The following is a 20,530-nucleotide window of genomic DNA, read 5'->3' on the forward strand; positions in this document are numbered from 1 at the left end:
TATACAAAATAGCTTCAAAAGAGCAAATCTAAGAGTTACTTGACTTAAAAAAGAAGTAGTGAGAGAGACTGAGGTAGAAAATTTATTCAATGTAATAATAACATAACTTTCCACACCTAGAGAAAGGTATCAATATTCAGGTACAAGAAGGTCTTGGAACACACTACAGATGGAACCCAAACAAGACTACCTCGAGGCATATAACGATCAAGCTCCCAAAGGTCACAGATAAAGAAAAGGTCCTCAGAGAAGCAAGCAAAAGTAAAAATTAATGCATAAAAGAGCTCCAGCATGTCTGGCAGCAGACTTCTCAGTGGAAACCTTACAGGTCAGGAGACAGTGGCATAACATTCAAAACGCAGGACACAAACCTTAACCCTAGAATGTTATACCCTGTAAAAATATCCTTCAAGCATGAAGGAGACTTTCCTGACGAACAAAAGCTAAGAAATGTGTCAATATCAGACTGATCCATCAGGAAATGCTAAAAGTTCTTCAATTTACAAGAAAAAGACATTAATGAACAGTAAGAAATCTTCTGAAGGCATGCAACTCACAGGTAACAACTGTCAGGACAAAAACAAAATACTCTGTGTAATTATGGTGTATAAACTGCTGTCTTCAGTAGGAAATTTAAAAAACAAACCTATGAAAAATAACACCAACAACATTTCTTTTTTCTTTTTCTTTTGCAGTTTATGGCCGGGGCTAGGTTTGAACATCACCACCTCTGGCATGTGGGGCCAGGGCCCTACTCCTTTGAGCCACAGGTGCCACCCAACACCAACAACATTTTGAGAGATGAATAGTATAAAAAGATATAGATGGAAACGACAAAAAGCTAAAAAGTGGGAGGGAGTGCTATTAAAGGATAGAATTTCTATCTCTCTCTGCTTACTTGTTTGTAAGCAGAGTTGTATGTGTAAAATAACTGGTTAGAAAATGTTTTTGCAAACTTCATAGTAACCTCAAATCAAAAAACCGACAACAGGGCGGTGCCTGTGGCTCACGGAGTAGGTCATTGGTCCCATATACCCGGGGTGCTGGGTTCAAGCCTGGCCCTGGCCAAAAACTGCCAAAAAACCCCGACAACACATAAACAAAAAATTAAAAATAAGAAATTAAAATATACTGCCAGAGCAAATTCACTTTTAAAAAAGGAGGAGAGGTGAAAAGTTCCCCTCCCCTCCTTTCCCCTTTCCCCATATTCTTAGGTTATAGTTGGGTTATAGCTTTCATTTGAAAGCTAAAAATTGGTTTCATAGTAGGGCTGAGTACACTGGATACTTTGTCTTCCATTCTTGAGATACTTTGCTAAGAAGAATATGTTCCAGCTCCATCCATGTAAACATGAAAGAGGCAAAGTCTCCATCTTTCTTTAAGGCTGCATAATATTCCATGGTGTACATATACCACAATTTATTAATCCATTCTTGGGTCGAGGGGCACTTGGGCTTCTTCCATGACTTAGCAATTATGAATTGGGCTGCAAAAAACATTCTGGTACAAATATCTTTCTTAAAGTGTGATTTTTGGTCTTCTGGATATATACCTAGTAGAGGAATTGTAGGATCGAATGGCAGGTCTATTTTTAGTTCTCTAGTGTTCTCCAAACATCTTTCCAAAAGGAACATATTAGTTTGCATTCCCACCAGCAGGGTAGAAGTGTTCCCTTTTCTCCACATCCACGCCAATGTATCTGGTCTTGGGATTTTGTGATACGGGCTAATCTTACTGGAGTTGGATGATATCTCAGAGTAGTTTTGATTTGAATTTCTCTGATGATTAAGGATGATGAGCACTTTTTCATATGTCTGTAGGCTGTGCACCTGTCTTCTTCAGAGAAGTTTCTCTTCAAGTCCCTTGCCCAGCCTGTGATGGGAGCACTTATTCTTTTCTTGCTTATACATTTGAGTTCTCTGTGGATTCTGGTTATTAAACCTTTGTCAGAGACATAACCTGCAAATATCTTCTCCTATTCTGAGGGCTGTCTGCTTGTTTTACTTTCAGTGTTCTTGGCTGTGCAGAAGCTTTTTAGTTTGATCAGGTCCCAGGAGTGTATTTTTGATGCTGCTTCAATTCCCTGGGGGGGGAGGGGTCCTCCTCATAAAATATTCACCCAGGCTGATTTCTTCAAGAGTTTTCCCTGCACTTTCTTCTAGTATTTTTATGGTTTCACATCTTGAGTTTAAATCTTTAATCCAGTGAGAGTCTATCTTAGTTAAGGGTGAACAGTGTGGGTCCAGTTTCAGTCTTTTATAGGTTGCCAGCCAGTTCATCCAGCACCATTTGTTAAATAGGGAATCTTTTCACACTGAATGTTTTTAATTGGCTTGTCAAAGATCAAATAACGGTAGGTAGCTGGGTTCATCTCTTGGTTCTCTATTCTGTTCCATACTTCTATCTCTCTGTTTTTTGTGCTAGTACCATACTGTTTTGATAACTATCAATTTATAGTATAGTCTGATGTCTGGTAGCATGATTCCTCCTGCTTTGTTTTTATTTCTGAGTAATGTCTTGGCTATTTAAGTTTCTTTCTGATTCCATATAAAATGAGGTATTATTTTTTCGAGATCTTTAAAGTATGACAGTGGAGCTATAATAGGGATTGCAGACTTCCGGACACCCACGGACAGATGGCTGCCCCTGACGAGCATGGAGCCCCCCAGCCAGCAGTGGAGAAGGAGGAAATTAAAACATTTAAAGAATTGGGTGTAACAGATGTATTGCGTGAAGCTTGTGACCAGTTGGGATGGGCAAAGCCCACCAAGATACAGATCAAAGCTATTCCTTTGGCCTTACAAGGTCGTGATATCATTGGGCTAGCAGAAACCGGCTCTGGAAAAACAGGGGCTTTTGCTTTGCCCATTCTGAATGCGCTGCTGGAGACACCCCAGCGTTTATTTGCCCTCATTCTCACTCCCACTCGGGAGCTGGCTTTTCAGATCTCAGAGCAGTTTGAAGCCCTGGGGTCCTCTATTGGAGTGCAGTGTGCTGTGATTGTGGGTGGAATTGATTCAATGTCTCAATCTCTGGCCCTGGCAAAAAAAACACATATAATAATAGCAACTCCTGGTCGACTAATTGACCATCTGGAAAATACAAAAGGCTTCAACTTAAGAGCTCTCAAATACTTGGTCATGGATGAAGCTGATTGAATATTGAACACGGATTTTGAGACAGAGGTTGACAAGATCCTCAAAGTGATTCCCCGAGATCGGAAAACATTTCTCTTCTCTGCTACCATGACCAGGAAGGTGCAAAAGCTTCAGCGAGCAGCTCAGAAGAATCCTGTGAAATGTGCTGTTTCCTCTAAATACCAGACAGTTGAGAAATTACAGCAATACTATCTTTTTATTCCTTCTAAATTCAAGGATACCTACCTGGTCTATATTCTAAATGAATTGGCTGGAAACTCCTTTATGATATTCTGTAGCACCTGTAACAATACTCAGAGAACAGCTTTGCTACTCCGAAATCTTGGATTCACTGCCATCCCCCTCCATGGACAGATGAGTCAGAGTAAGCGCCTGGGATCTCTTAATAAATTTAAGGCAAAGGCTCGTTCCATTCTTCTAGTGACCAACGTTGCAAGCCGAGGTTTGGACATACCCCACGTGGATGTAGTTGTCAACTTTGACATTCCTACACATTCCAAAGATTATATCCATTGAGTAGGTCGAACAGCTAGAGCTGGGTGCTCTGGAAAGGCTATTACCTTTGTCACACAGTATGATGTGGAGCTCTTCCAACGCATAGAACACTTAATTGGGAAGAAACTTCCTGTCTTTCCAACACAGGATGATGAGGTTATGATGTTGACAGAACGTGTGACTGAAGCCCAAAGATTTGCCCGAATGGAGTTAAGGGAACATGGAGAAAAGAAGAAACGCACGCGAGAGGATGCTGGGGACAATGATGACACAGAGGGTGCTCTAGGTGTCAGGAACAAGGTGGCTGGAGGAAAAATGAAGAAACAGAAAGGCCGCTAATCACTTTTATGAAGACTTGAATTCTGCTTTCTTTTCTGTAAAAGAGAATTGAAGAAGAGAATGACATCTCTGCCAACAGAGTTCCTCAGACTGAATCTGTCAGCGTTACGGCCAGAATGTGCTCAGCTAATTCAGCGCTCATTCCCTGGAGTGTCCTGACTGCAGGATCACTTTTACAGTACTCCTGTCGAGACGGTTACTGTTCCTCAGCTTTGATTCCTTGCCTGTGGCATCAATAGGTGTGCCTTTCTGTCACTTCACACAGACTTTTTACCTTTTTTAGCTGTAAGTCAAGGACTAGGTTGATGAAGCCCATGACCTGTAATGGAAAAGGAAAGAAGCCTGGACGTCTCTAAGAGATACTTAAGCCATCTCAGCTAATGCCTCATTAGACCAAACGTGAAACAATAACTTTAAATACTATTTTTAAAAGATTCATGCTCCTTAAAAACCTTGGGGTTGAAGAACTTTATAAATTTAAGTGAGATTTTGCTAATAAGTCAGAATTGATAGTGGCAGTTACATGGGTAATTCCTTAAGTTAGAATAAATATTTATGACATTAAAAAAAAAAATCAACCAAGAAAAAAAAATAGGGATTGCATTAAAATTGTATATTGCTTTGGATAGTATGGACATTTTAACAATGTTGATTATTCCCAGCCATGAGTATGGTATGTTTTTCCATTTGTTAACATCTTCAGCTATTTCTTTTCTTAGAGTTTCATGGTTCTCTTTATAGAGATCTTTCACGTCCTTTGTTAGGTAAACACTCAAATATTTCATCTTTGGCACTACTGTCAATGGAATAGAGTCCTTGACTGTTTTTTCAGCTTGACTATTGTTGGTATATATAAAGGCTACTGATTTATGAGTGTTGATTTTGTAACCTGAGACACTGCTGCATTTTTTGAAAACTTCTAAGAGTTTTGTAATAGAATCCCTGTTTTTTTCCAGATATACAATCATATCATCTGCAAAGAGTGAAAGTTTGATCTCTTCTGACCCTATATGGATACCCTCAATCACCTTTTCTTCCCTAATTGTTATGGCTAAAACTTCCATTACAATGTTAAAGAGCAGTGGAGACAACGGGCAGCCATGCCTGTTTCCTGATCTGAGTGGAAATGATTTCAATTTAACTCCACTCAATACGATATTGGCTGTGTGTTTGCTGTAGATGGCCTCTATCAGTTTAAGAAATGTCCCTTCTATACCCATTTTCTTAAGTGTACTGATCATGAAGGGATGCTGGGTATTATCAAAAGCTTTTTCTACATCAATTGAATCCCATGGTCTTTTTTTTTCAATTTATGTGCTGAATTATATTTATAGATTTATGTATATTGAACCAGCCTTGAGACCCTGGGATAAAACCCACTTGGTCATGGTGTATAATTTGTTTGATGTGTTGCTGGATTCTGTTTTCTAGGATCTTGTTGAATATTTTTGCATCAATATTCATTAGTGATATTGGTCTATAATTTCTTTTCTTATTGGGTCTTTTCCTGCTTTGGGGATCAAGGTGATGTTTGCTTCATAGAACGTGTTGGGTAGTCTTCCTTCTTTTTCTACATTTTGGAAAAGGTTAAGTAATATAGGTACTAATTCCTCTTTAAAGATTTGGTAGAATTCTGATGTGAAGCCATCTTGTTCCAGACTTTTCTTTTTAGGGAGATTTTGTATAGTTGATGCTATTTCAGAACTTGATATAGGCGTGTTCCACATTTCCACTTCATTCTGGCTAGGTCTTGGAAGATGGTGTGCTTCCAAGTATTGGTCAATTTCCTTCAGATTTTCATATTTCTGAGAATAAAGTTTCTTGTAATATTCATTAAGGATTTTCTGAATTTATGAGGAGTCTGTTATTTCTTCTTTACCATTTCTGATTGATGAAATTAGAGATTTTACTCTTTTTTTCCTAGTTAGGTTAGCCAAAGGTTTATCTACTTTATTAACCTTTTCAAAAAACCAACTTTTTTATTTATTGATCAGTTGTATAATCCTTTTGTTTTCAATTTCATTTAATTCTGCTCTAATTTTGATTATTTCTTTATTCTGCTAGGTTTGGGGTTGGAATGTTCTTCCTTTTCCAGTTGCTTGAGATGTCCCATTAAGTTGTTAATTTCCTCTCTTTGTGTTCTCTTGAGGAAGGCTTGCAGTGCTATAAATTTCCCCCTTAGGACTGCCTTTGCGGTATCCCAGAGGTTCTGGTAATTTGTGTCTTCATTATCCTTTTGTTCCAAAAATTTGGTAATTTCCTTCCTAATCTCATCTAGGACCCAGCTATCATTCAGCATAAGGTTATTTAGCTTCCATGTTTTTGTATGAGTATTCAGATTCCTGTTGTTGCTGAGTTCAAATTTAATTCCATCATGGTCTGAGAAGATGCAAGGACTAATTTCTATTCTTTTAAAATTGCTGAGGTTGCTCTTGTAACCTAAGATGTGATTGATTTTGGAGTATGTTCCATGGGCTGATGAGAACTATATGTATTCAGTTTTGTTAGGATGAAATGTTCTGTTGATGTCTATTAAATCCACATGTTGAATGGTTAAGTTTAAATCTAAAATTTCTTTGTTTAGTTTCTCATTGGAGGATTTATCCAACACTGCCAAAGGAATGTCAAAATCTCCAACTATTATGTAACTGGAAGGAATCATGTTGCTCATGCCTGTTAGAGTCTCTCTTATAAATTGAGGTGCATTCTGGTTGGGTGCATAAATATTAATTGAAATCTCATCATATTGAATATTACCCTTAACAAATATGAAGTGACCATCCTTATCCTTTCTTACTTTTGTTGGTTTAAAGCCTATTGTACGTGTGAATAAAATTGCAACACTTGCTTTTCTCTGCTTTCCATTTGCCTGGAATATAGATGGCCATCCCTTCACCCTGAGTCTATATTTATCTTTTAAGGTAAGATGAGATTCTTGTATGCAGCAGATATCTGGCCTGAGTTTTTGTATTCAGTCAGCCAACCTGTGCCTCCTTAGAGGACAATTTAAGCCATTCACATTAATGGAGACTATTGATAAGTCTGGTAGAATTTTGGGTATTGAGCTTTTTGAAAGTCCAGAGGACATTTTTAATCCTTTTGCCACTGTGGAAGTTGGAATTTGATCAAAAGTTTCTGAGTGAGTTTATTTTTGTGGTGGAGGATTGCACTGGTCATTATGCAGGATAGGTCTGAGAATATCCTGAAGAAACTCAGTTTAGCTGGATACAGGACCCTGGGTTAAAAGTTATTTTGTTTTAGGAGATTAACAGTCGATGACCACCTTCTTCAAACTGGAAAAGTTTCAGCAGAGACGTCTGTAGTCATTCTAATACTCTTCCCCTTGTAGGTTATGGTTTTCTTATGTCTGGCTGCTTTCAGGATCTGGCTGCTTTCAGGATTTTGTCCTTCATATTAACTTTAGTGAAGTTAATTATGATTTGCTTGGGGGATGTCTTATTTGGGTTGAGTCGTGCTGGGCTTCTGAAACTGTCTGCTATCTGAATTTCAGAATCTCTTGGCATGTCTGGGAAGTTCTCTTTCATAATCTCATGAAGAAGAGCCTCTGTGCTTTGCGAAGCTACTTTGTTGCCTTCAGGGTTTCCTATAAGGTGAATATTAGTTTTCTTTGGGTTATCCCAGAGCTCTCTGAGAGAATGATCAGGTTTTGCTCTCCATTTCTCTTCCTCTTTGAGAGTTTAAGAGCATTCAAAAGCTTTGTCTTCAATATCAGAAATCCTGTCTTCTGCTTGCTCCATTCTGTTACTGAGGGATTCTACTATATTTCTCAGATCTTTGAGGGCCGAAAATTCTTGTCTCAATGTGTCAAAATCTTTGGTCATTTTGTCTTTGAATTCTTTGAATTCCTAAGATGCTCCTTTCAACTTTTGAAATGCTCCTTGAATTTCTAATTCCAACTTTGCCTCTATTCTATTAATCTTATTTGCAATTCAAATTCTGAATTTGATTTCTGACATCTCAGCCATCTGTTTACGAATGGGATCTTCAATTGTGTCTGCTGTATCCTTCCTGGGTGAGGGGGGAGGGTTGATCTACTCTGGTTATTCATGTTACCATAGTTTTTCCGCTGATTCTGCCCCATGACTATCTTACACCATTTGGCCAGATGAGCAGATAAGGACAAGTTGGGTTGGGGGCTCCAGGAGTAGTGATTAATCAGCCTTTTGCCCATTGCTGAGACTGGTGTCTGTATCTTTTCTTGTTGAGCTTTGCCAAGGACGTGTACAGTGCTATGGCCTGAGAAACTGGGGGCCTGCTTGGTGTGGTGGGACTATGTGGCTCTGTCTTGTTTTCAGCTGGTCTCTGTCCTACCCTAGTGAATCAGTTACTCTGGGTTGAAGTCTCTGCTGTGGAGAAATACTAGCAATTAAGTCAGCCTGCCCCCAGAGGCCACAATTGGAAAAGGAAATCAAACCTTCCCACAACCACACACCCAGGGTACCACTTTGGATAGTCTTCAGGTGATTGGCCCAGATTAAGAGGTCCAAATAAATTGTCCCAGTCAGCACTGGTCACAGGTGGGAGAGTTCAAAAGGTACCCGGGAACTAGATAGCAGGGGTCTGTGGCAGCTGAAGCATGACTTGCTCCGGTGGTCTGTGAGGTCAGAAGGACCCACACAGAAAATAAATTAGTCTGGGAAGGTTGACGCCTCCTTCTCCACTTTGCACCTCTGTCACACCCAGTCACTGGTAACCCCCCAGGGCTCTGACCCAGTTCCCTCCAATGAGCAGATGTTACAGGGGTTTGCACCTGCATGAGTCACAGGGAGATCTATGTCTTCTCAGACAGGTCGCCGTTCTCTGCCACCATCCAGCAGGTGGAGGTGAGGCCTGACAACCTCGGGTGCTTAATGGAGGCTGGGGTGGTTCACTCAGTTCCAGCCCTAGCCCTGATTGATGTTGCTGACAGAACAGAACAACTTTGCAGAATTTGTTTCTGTCCCCTGCGGATCAGATACTATTTGAGTTCACAGAAACCACAACTCAGCCCTGGTCTGAGCCGCTGCCTGGTCTTGGCTGCAGTTTGTGTTTAGGTGGGCGTGGTTAGAGCTCACACTCAGCTATCAGTTCCAGCCTCTGCCTGCCCGCCTTTGTCTCAACTATGATCCCCTGAGGTCTGGGTGTGTCTTAGACTCAGTAAAGTGGTCCTCTGGGACAGCCCTGCCCTGGGAGTCTGCCATTTCTGTGTGGACGTATTCTAGTCCCCACACTCTGCCCAGGCCAGTACTACCTCAGGCATACCGTTTACTCACGGGGCCTGCATTTCCGTCCCAGATCTATTCTGCCAGTGGCTGCCATGGGAGAAGATGCCCGGCTTCCTCTGGTTGCCCAGAGAGACAGGGAATGTCTCAGAATATCTCTAGGGGTGTGAGCTCTATTGTTGCCACTGTGGATGCTGCTCTGTGCTTTGGGGCACTGCTGCTCCTGTATTGTTCCCTCTCAGCTGACTGTCTTGTCCTTACTTCCATGCCACAGAATCAGCACAGACCAGCAACAGGCCCTGCCTTGTCCACATCTCTCGAGAAAATGCCCAAGAATCTGGACTCCATGGGTGACAGGCTTCCAGACCTCCGGGTGAGAGTGGAGGGGAGTGCTGGGAGTTCAGAATTGCAGATAGAGAATATATACAGTTTTATGCCTGGCAGGAGAGTGCCATGGCACCCTAGTAGGAGAAGGAGGTCCAATTTTGAGAGTCTCTCCTGTGGGATAAAATGAGAGGATGTTTGAACTCTGCTCACTTGTTTGTATGGAGTACTGCGAGCCCTTCTCATGGGGGAGGGGACTCCTGTCCGCTTGGCAATGGATTTTGTACCTTTTGTTTGTATCCTTGAGGTCACAGCTCACCTCAGTAGGGTTGATGTGTGTTCTTCAACCTTCTCTCTTGGCTTAGCTCTAAACCATCGCCTTACTTGCTAAACTTCTGTCCTTTAACTCTCCTTCTGGATGGAAGCCTCTGTGGAAAGCTGGCTCCAGTCAGCCATCTTGCCTCCGCCCCTCAACTGTGTCTATTTCAATTGCCTTTTGTTTATTTTCAACAGTTTCACTACAAGAAACATAAACCAGAATTTCATTTTGAGAAGCACATTATATGGAATATCTTATTTTATGAATCAATATTCACTTTCTTTTCTAAATATATTTGTCATCTTTCAAATATATTTGTCAGCACGTAAGGAGTTAGCAACTGTGAAGTTAAAGAATGGCCACAAAACTGCCCTTATCTCTGATAACAACTGCAAGTTTGGGGGTTCCAAGACCAGCCTCAGATTTGATACATGCAATTCCCAAGTTTCAAATGTGTGACTTACATACAATTCACATTTATGAACCGAGGCTATTATGGTAAGTCCCCAAGTTACAAACATCTGACTGACATTCGAGTTACACTGATGGAGGCTATTACAAGTGACAGGTAAATGTAAGAACAAATCTATTGAACCTACCTCATTCATAACCTGGCACTAGAAGGACTCTTAGAATTCACTGAAAGCTATCATATCACAGTTATGGTTTACTGCAGGGAAAGGATACAGAACAAAAGCAACCAAGAGAGGAAACACATGAGACAGAGTAGCAAAGTAGTTTCCAGTCATTTCTCCCAGGGACTCACGGAAAGCGTTACTTTAAAGCGTTACTTTCCTAGCAATGATTGTGACAATTCACACAAAGTACTGCCAACCAGGGAAGCTTAGCTGATACTTGGTGTCCAGCATATTTACTGGAGCTCCATCACAGTGGTAAGGCTGACTGCCCACATTGCTAATCTAGATCCTACCCCCTTAGGAAGTTGAGCTGTCATTGCTTTAATCAAAGTCTCCACTGCAAATCACATTGTAACTAGTTAGCATGGCCCGAAGTTCCCAGGCAAATGAAGGCATTCACCAGGCATGACATTTCAAAAGTCTAGAAATTACCTCCCAAAGCCAAGGGCAGAAACTGGGCCTCTCTCGGGGCAACATTAGACTTTTTACTGCATTGCACCTTACCCTGCTTTCACTGTGTGATCATTGCATTTAAAAAGCCCTGAAATTCTTCATCTTTCTGAGCTTAACTGTTAAATTATAATACCGATAAACATAGAACTAGGTGTGGACTTCTGAAATTAATGTGTTTTCAATACTGCTAGACTTTGATTCATATTTGGAAAAAAAATCCGTTTATACTTGAAAACAACCCAAAATTCATGGCTCATGTTTATTTTAACATCATCAGTGCAGAGCCTTCTTTCCCATGTGTTAGTCTTCACTGCTATGCCATATTTTTGCAAAATAATGTTCAGGATAATCAATATGTAATGGAATACCTTTCATTTAATATCAGGATAAAAAATTAGCTTTTTGAAAGACTATTAGTGTACATACCTCATATAATTATATTCCTTTTCATGAGTTTATCATTATACTTCAAGAATATTAGGTAGGGGTTCATTGTGCTCTCTAAGGAAGCAAAAACAACTTACTCAGCCCAGCTAAAAAATAGGAAGATTGAAACATTAGTTGTTAGTGTTTCCAAATTGCTATGCCTCAAATCACCTCTGTGACACAAATTTTTGAGTGATATGTTTATATGTAAAAATCCAATACTGAATCATCCTTTTATTAAAAGGCATGAAAATCTCTAACAAGTTTAGTTTGAGTTGTTAGGTAACAGAATGCTTTTTGCTACTTTGTACTTTATCCAAACAAGTGTCAATTTTGGAGTATGAACATATAAAATCTGGACACAAAATAAATGTCTTAGAAACAAAGTGTATATCTTAGAAAGGCAAAATCCTGATATTTATCAGAAGTATTTTACCAACAGTAAAATAGTAACATAAATCATTTTTCTAATTTCAAACAATACTTTTATAAAAGGCATAAAACATCTTTTAATATTGAAGAGAAAAACATTTTTCTTTGACTATAAACATCAACTAAAAAGTTATCCACACAGAATAGAAGATACATTTTATTTAAAATTGCTAGAATTTTAAAATATTAAAGATGAGTAACTAAAAAATCTCTAGTAATGAGGACATAAAACATATTTGGCATTATTTTCTGCTTTAAAGTCTTGGAAGAGAACATTTTTGCTAGAAGATGTACATGGACTAAATTTTAAAATAAATGCAATAAAGAAGAATGCAATTAAACATATTTTTCTCCATAAACAACAGCATGTCATTATAATGTAAAGAATAATCACATAAGAATTATACTAAACTTATAAATGTATTATTTTCTAAAATTCTGAAGATATACTTAACCTACTAAAGAAATGGCGAATAAAAAATTAAATGTATAATTAATATTCAAATTTTTAAAACAAACCATCTACTCTGAATACTTTTACATTACACTCAGCACATTTTCTCATTCTACTGCTTTCTAAGATCAAATAAAATGCTGCATTCTAGGCAGAGATTTTTGAATACTAGTTGTTTGTGAGGATTTCCTGCCCCCCAGTGGTATTTGCCTTAATATTTTCACTGCACATTTCTTTATTGCAAAGAGAAATATCACTGCTACAAGCACATTTTGAAATTATATTACACTGTACAGCAGCATCTAATTTTTCTTCCACTACAGGTTCACTCTCTGTTTGTACCCCTACATCACAGCTTGCAACCTGCAGACAGTCATTGGTTTTGCTCTGCAATACGTATGCTGAATCACACTGAGACTGGGAAGACTGATCTGTATTATTTTTCACTGAGAACTGGTGAAAATTCTTGGTCTGTTTATCCATTTTGGCATTGTTTTTAACAATTCTATCATTTGAAAGTTCTTCCATCCTTTCTAGATAAAAATTATTAGTTGCTTCTTTGGTTTCAAGGAATATCCTATTTGAATCTTCCATTTTCTGTGATATTTGACCTTCTTCTTCAGATACCTAAAGAAAATTTAAGAATTTTGATGTAAATATGCTTAAATTTAAAAAATTCATTCAGTCACTTAAAAGCAGACGTTCTGAAGATCCACATTATAGAAAATTTCTAAATACAGAAGAACCTTGGCAGGTTACAAATCAAAGCAGCTATACTATCAGAGTCGTCAAACATTAATCTAACACACTTCTCAAGAGATTATGAAATTTTAAAAAGAAAGAATATTAATAATAATCTTTGTAATAAAAATGCAAAAGAGCTAAAAATAAGAAGGGAAATTTTGTCTATTGACACTCCCTGTAATCATAGGCTACATCATCCCTCTCCCCTTTCACACAGAAGAAATGATATGCAACATTCTCTTCCACCCCTTAAAAAGAGTAGAGTAGACGTAATACCTTTGAAGGGAACAGCTAATGCATACAACTTGTTGACTTATTCATTCTTAATATTTTCACTGCACATTTCTTTATTGCAAAGAGAAATATCACTGCTACAAGCACATTTTGAAATTATATTACACTGTACAGCAGCATCTAATTTTTCTTCCACTACAGGTTCACTCTCTGTTGTATCTTTATGGGTCTTGTCCCATGAAAGATACAACATACCTTAGAGAGACAGCATAATTTAAGTAGAATATCAGCTAACAGAAAACCAAACAGACAGAAGAAAAGTAAAATAGCAATACAAATTTCAATTGTTACCTAAAAAGTCAACTTTAAGAAGTTTTAATAGGTCTAGATTTCAATTTTCTAACCTTCATATTGTCAACTTTGTAAAAATTTACCTTTTAATTACCTAACCAATGTAAATATTCCTTAGATAAAATACTTACACAAGAGTATTGATTATTCAAGCAAAAAATACAAAGTGAACATTAAAAAAATAAAATGGGATATAGGCCTTAGCTTATTGGCACTGAAATAGCAAAAATAAGTGCAAGAAATAGCATTAAAATTGGCTGAGCCCCAGTTGGAGAAAACAAGCACAATGCAGTTATTAATTCAAACAACAAATATTCATTTGGCATCTACAAAGTGAATGTAACAGAGTGGTTGCTACCTTCTTGGGGCATACATTCTAATGGGTAGAAATGACATTAGTTAAATAACCATGCAAGTGTACATATAATTACAAATTGAGAAAAGTATTATGAAGAACAAGGATGAGGCATAACTGAGGTGCCTAATTTAGGTAGGAGAGCCAAAGAAGGACTTCTGAACAAAAGACATATTTAAGCTGAAACCTAAAGGATGAATAAGAGTAAGGTAGACAAAACAGAATATGTAAAATCCCTAAAGCAAAAAAGAAGCTGACAAGCTAAGGAAAGTGAAATATCAGTATGTTTGGAGAATACCAGTAAGAAACTGGTGATGTTAGCCAGGGTCCAGACCACACAGGGCAAGTAGCCACTATAAGGAGTTTAGATGTTAAAGTAAAATAGGAATCCACTGAATAGTTTACACATGGGAATAACATGATTCAATTTATGTTTTCAAAAGATGATGGTTGCTAACCAGAGAAGAAATGGGGGCAAGCGTGAAAATAAACAGGTCTCTCAAAAACAACCACAATAGTTCAAGAAAAAAATGACAGTAGTAGGGCACTGATGCCATAGGTTGAGAGAAGTACTAAATTTGCAATTTAATTTGGTGGTACAAGTGACTAGATGAAGTGATGGAATGAATGTGGTTGAGGGAGGGAGATGAGACAAAAAGAAATAACAAAGTTAAGTGCTAGTTTCTGACATGAACACTCGAGTGGACAGAAAAGGTATCTACTCTTATGAGAAGCATCAGAAAAATTGATTTGAGGAGGAGACCAGAGGGTGTTCAGTCTGAGATATGAAGAGATGGGAGATTTTTATGAAATATACAAGACATGTTCAATAGGAAACTGATATCTAAATAAGGATCAGGTCTAAAGTCATAAAGTTGGGAAGAGTCATCATCAGATAGCACGTCATTGGAGCGTATAATAATAATAATAAGAGGGCCCTGTGTCAAACCCTATTCTTCATAACTTTTATACAGGGTAAAGGTAGAGTGGGCAATGGCCTAAAGCAGCATTGACAGGGATAAAGGAAACCCAGACAGTGTGTTATCACAAAAGCAAAGAGATAAAAATGTGTTAGAAAATAATAATTTCTACCAATATTAGGAATCCTTATAGATAAAGACTGAAAAGTATATAATGAATTTAGCAATAGAGAAGTCACTGATGTCCTTAGAAATAGCAGCTTGCATTGGAAATTAGAGACAAAAGACAGAATGAAGATGGAAGAGGGATGGAGGAAAATTTCATTTAAGCCTGATTTAGCAGAAATGGAGCCTTTCCACTCAGAATACAGCATGTCACTTTACTTACTCAGATTTAAAAGATGTAAATCCTTTAATTACATTTTATAGTTTTATACATATAAGCCCGGAGACTTTCTTTTTGAATGTTTTCTTAGTTGCTTTATGTTTCCAACTATTGTGAGTTCTTCTAAAGAACTTTCTGAAAGAAATTCAATTTATCCATATTTTATATTTAACAATATTTTTTATAACATATATTGTGCATATATAGTTGAACCTTGAACAATGTGGGTTTGAACTGCTTGGGTCCACTTGTATGTGGATTTTTTTCAATAACTATATTGGAAAATTTTTTGGAAATCTGCAATAATTTGAAAAACTTGCCAATGAACTATAGCCTACAAATTCGATATTTGTAGTCTACAAATATAAAAAAAAAGAAAAAGTTGGGTATGTCTGTTGGTACTGCAGTGAGCTCAAGTATTGTATCTGCTTAAAATGCCATGGGACAATGATCATCTCCAGGTGAGCAGTTCATTTCTCCAGTAAATTGCATATTGCACTAAAAAGTGACTGGGCATAGTTTTTATGTCTTTTTCACTGTGATTAGTATAATGCCGTGAACCTTGACCCAGGGGACGTATATGAAGTGCCTAGTGATACAGGAAGAGCTCCCTAGAAGCAGAGAAAAGTCATGATAGTGTAAGAAAAAGTTGAATTGCTTGATATGTACTATAGACCAAGATGTGCAGCTGCGGCTACCCACCATTTCAAAATAAATGAATTCAGCCTAAGTACCATGCATGGAAAGATAAACATCACATGTTTATGACATAGGAGCTTAAAAAGTTGATCTCACAGACATAGAAAGTAGCATGATAGATGCCAGAAGCTGGGAAGGATATAGGGAGGATTAAGATGAAGAGAATTTGGTTCCTGGGTACAAACATGCAGATAGATGTAAGGAATACCTTATAACATCCCATGGCAGAGTAGGGTGACCATAGCTAAAATTCATATATGTATATTTCAAAATAGCTAGTAGACAGGACTTGAAGCGTTCCCAACACACAGAAGTTATAAACACTCAAGGTGATGGACACCCTAAATACCCTGACTTGACTGTTACAACCTTCTATGCCTGTAACAAAATATCACATGTATCCCTTCATAAATATGTATAGATATTATATCATCAATCAAAAGAAAAGAAAAAATAAACAGTAGACCTAAGCACACCTCTTTAATACAGCCTTTATGAGCTGTATTCATCCAGAGAATGAAACTGCCTAACGAATAATAGATAATATAATCTTGCGTGGAGAATATGCTATCAAATGACATTTCTTACCTTTGTTCATAAGTACGTATATACACATTTAAAAGGTAAATTTAAGCTAGATTCTTTAAGATACATTATTCACTGTTTTCTTTAAGAGTGAAACGATTTACAAACAACTCTGTGTTCTAGTGTTAAGAACATGCTCTTGGAGAACATCTTTCTTTTCTATCCAATACCTCATTTGGATAGGCATATATATAGGAAAGAAAAGGAAATTTTGAAGCTATCACTGCAGCTATGCCAACAAGTGTGAAAACCTTACACTTTCTGCAGCATACACATGATTTTGTATTGATAACGCACCTTCATGTGGGTGCAGGACTGCTTTAAGAAAGGCATACCTATAGACTCTAAAATGATAGAGTCATTATATATGACTCATATAGCCTCACTATATATGAGGTTACTATATGACAATTTAGAGCAAAAGAAAAGTGAAGGATCTAAAGCTGGAGAATTTAAGCCAGAAAAGGATAGTTTGATAATTTTAGAAAGAGGTTTGGCTTTTAAAATGTCAAGGTAACAGAAGGACAAGCTTCTGTTGACCAAGAGGCAATAGATGAATGAGTTCCCGGATGCCATTAAGAACATCACTGAGGATATCCATCTACTTGAACAGGTTTTTAATGCAGATGAGAGTGCCCTACTCTGGGGGAGCGGGGAATGCCACCCAAAAAACATTTATTACTAAGGAAGAGAAGCAAGTATCAGGATTTAAGGCAGAAAGGTATAGGCTAACTCCATTGTTTTGAGTAAGTGCAGTTAGTTTTATGACAAGGACAGCCCTTATATATAAAGCTCCTAACCACTACCCCCTCCCAAGGAAAAAAAATAAGCACCAGCCACCAGTCCTTTGGTTGTACAATGAGTAGCCTTGAACCACGAGAACCGCCTTTCTGGATTGTTTCCATCGATGTTTGTCTCTGAAGTCAGGAAGTACCTTGCCAGTAAGGGATTGCCTTTTAAAGTACTTTTGATATTGGACAATGCCCCTGGCTACCCAAACCCCATGAGTTCAACCCAAAGGCATCAAAGTGGTCTACTTGCCCCCAAATACACTGTTTCTAATTCATCCTCTAGATTAAGAGGTCATAAAACCTTTAAGGGTCATTACATATGGTACTTTATGGAAAGGATTGTCAATAACACTTCATGGAAGAGAAACCTGACGGACAAGATTATCATGAAAGTCTAAAAGGGATACAGTATTGGAGATAAAATTGTTGTTACATTAAAGTGATGAAAGCCATCAACCCCAAGACAATAAATTCCTGCTTGAGAAAACTGCGTCCAGATATTAGACATGACTTCACAGATTTATGACAGAGGTAATCAAAGAAATCATAAATGGGACTGTGAATATAACAAAAAAGGTGAGGCATATAGGGTTCTAAGATATGGATCTCTAAATTAATATAGCATATATTATTATATATTAATAAGTAAAACAAGCATAACTTACCATCTCTGAACTAGAACTGAAATAACTATCTGTTGTCCTTGGAGAGTAACTGGTAGACAGACTACTCTGTGAAGAATAAAGACCTGAAAATAAAAGTTTAATTTACGAAAAATGGTATTTTAATACTCTACAAAATATACACAGGCAGAAGATATCTGCTGGTGAAGTAAGTTTGTCTAGCATAACATATAGCACATTAAAATGAGACAAAATTAGTTAAAATTTGGATACTTAGCGCCTTACATTTTTGACAGAGTATTGGGTTTATTCTACCCATAAAACTTTATGAAGTATAAATTAGGGGAAGAAAGAAAAATAGAGAAAATTGGATTGATTTTCCAATATCTGAAACATTCCTTTATGAAAAATAATTTAGAGTGTCAGCCTGCAGGAATAAACCAAGTTTATTAAGTCCTAAGGCATCAGACATTTGCTAATCTAGTAAGCAAAACTTCGCGGCACAATCAAAACTATATGAAAAAAGTAATCCAAAGAATCCAAAACGATACCTGTTTGTTATATGCTAAAAATATAATTTTGTGATTGCAGGTAGAGTTTAAAAATGGGCCTGGGAAGTAGGTTGTGACTCCCTACCATGCATAAACACTAAAGAGCAACAAGAACTTCAACATGGCCTACACCCTTGTTTCGCAAAGTGGGCCTGCCGTCAAGAAAAGCAAAGCCCACGGAATGTGAAACAACACATACCAAATCACGAGCCCTCCTATATGCAATAAACCAGGAAGCATTGCTTATTCACGCCTGAGGTCAGCACTGATGCCCTACATCACAAAACCTACCTTCAATCAGCTGAGAGGCAGAGAGAACTCAGCTGAACTCCAATACCTTTATTTCATGATTCTAAGAGGAAATTCATACCCCCACAAAGCAAGTTCTCTCTGACAGAGGAATGCAGAGCACAGAAAAGCGAAGTTCTGATATTATTTCTAACAAACATAATCTAAGGGCATTCCTTTCTCGTCTCCACACCCCATGAGGATCGTTTAGTCCTTAGGCACTGTAAACCTACAGTCATCAGTAGGGAAGAAAAATGTCTATTGAATGAACACCCCACCTGAAACAAGGCAGGAAAAAACATGCTGATAAAAATGTAAATTCAATTCAAGTCAACACAAATTAACTAATTACTGTAAGGCACTGTGACAGTTATTAGGGATACATGGTCACAGCCCTCAAAGTGTTCAGGACGATAAGACATGACAGCAGGAGTCACAGAAGGTACAAAAGTAGAGCTCAATCTGATGAGCTCTAGACAGAGAGAGATAATTGGTGAAGATTTATAGAGAGAACATGAGCATAAAGGTTTTGAATTATAAATAAACATATTTCAGAGAGACAAGATAAAAAAACAGCACACGGAATAAAGGAGAAAGGATGTGTTAGTATTCCTAAATATTAAAGGAAGCTGTATTTTAGTTTGTCCACTAAGGCATCTAGCTAAGGATGGATTAAAGAAGAGTGAGACTGGATGAAATCAGTCATTAGAAGATTACCTGAATAATCTAGGTATGAAGCGCTGAGGATCTGCAACAAAGCATTAACATTAAGATGGAGAAGAGGCAAAAGATTCAAATTTCAAGAAAACACTTGAGTAGCCTCAATCTTTACATGTATATACTTCTTAAAATTTTTGTGAATCTGGTATAACATTAATATCAAAATCTGATAAAGACCACACACAAACTATAATTTATTTACAAATATCAAGCAAAATATTATAAGAAAAGTGTTAAAAAGTTTAAAAGAACAGAATAAAATAGAATAGCAAACAGAATCAGAATATAATCATGATTGGTGGTATTTATCACAGAAATGATAAGATAGTCCAAATCACAAAATTCATTTAATAAAATTCACCTTTCTAGGGCGGCACCTGTGCCTCAAAGGAGTAGGACGCTGACCCCATATACCAGAGGTGGCAGATTCAAACCCAGCCCTGGCCAAAAACTGCACCTGTCTAAAAGTTCTATATCAAATGAGATATCCCTTCACACCTGTTACGGTGGCCACTATAAAAAATAAAAGCCCCACAAAATAATAAATTTTGGTGAGGATGTGGAGTAAAGGAAACCCTTATGCATTGTTGGGAGGAGCATATATTAGTGTAGCCACTATGGAAAACAGTATGGCAGTTACTCAAGAAATTAAAAATAGAACTACCACATGATCTAGCAATATCACTTCTGGGTATGTATCAAAAAATGAAGATTCAGAAGTGATACTTGCACACTCATGTTCCTTGAGGCATCATTCACAATAGCCAAAAAGTGGAAGCAACCTGAATATCCAGACAATGAATGAAGAAAATGTAGACACAGTGGAACACTACATAGTGTTAAAAAGAAATCCTGATATGTGTCACAATATGAATGAACCTCAAGGATATGCTGAGTGAAAAAGCCATTAATATAAACATTTAAGGGTTTCCTAATAAAACTTAAAGCTTTTCTTTTGGAGTTAAGCAAGTTGACTTTAAAGTTTATATTAAAAAAAAAAATAATCAACTCCAGATCCCAGCCT

General features: G+C 37.6%; 2 protein-coding genes across 2 annotated transcripts in view; one reads left to right on the forward strand and one right to left on the reverse strand.

Moving 5' to 3' along the window:
• Nucleotides 1-2,636: 2,636 nt before the first annotated feature.
• LOC128561657 (probable ATP-dependent RNA helicase DDX47) lies at nucleotides 2,637-4,259 on the forward strand. Its single transcript, XM_053556163.1, has one exon. The coding sequence runs from the start codon at nucleotides 2,637-2,639 to the stop codon at nucleotides 3,156-3,158; it is 522 nt and encodes a 173-aa protein (XP_053412138.1). The 3' UTR covers nucleotides 3,159-4,259.
• Nucleotides 4,260-12,428: 8,169 nt separating this feature from the next.
• The window catches only part of C12H12orf40 (chromosome 12 C12orf40 homolog), a 37,141-nt gene continuing 29,039 nt past the window's right edge, over nucleotides 12,429-20,530 (reverse strand). The window contains 2 exon segments of the mRNA XM_053557901.1: nucleotides 12,429-12,887; nucleotides 17,990-18,072. Of these exon segments, the coding sequence (XP_053413876.1) occupies nucleotides 12,429-12,887; nucleotides 17,990-18,072 (542 nt within the window).

The sequence above is a fragment of the Nycticebus coucang genome, chromosome 12, assembly GCF_027406575.1.
Source record: "Nycticebus coucang isolate mNycCou1 chromosome 12, mNycCou1.pri, whole genome shotgun sequence".
Classification (NCBI taxonomy): domain Eukaryota; kingdom Metazoa; phylum Chordata; class Mammalia; order Primates; family Lorisidae; genus Nycticebus; species Nycticebus coucang.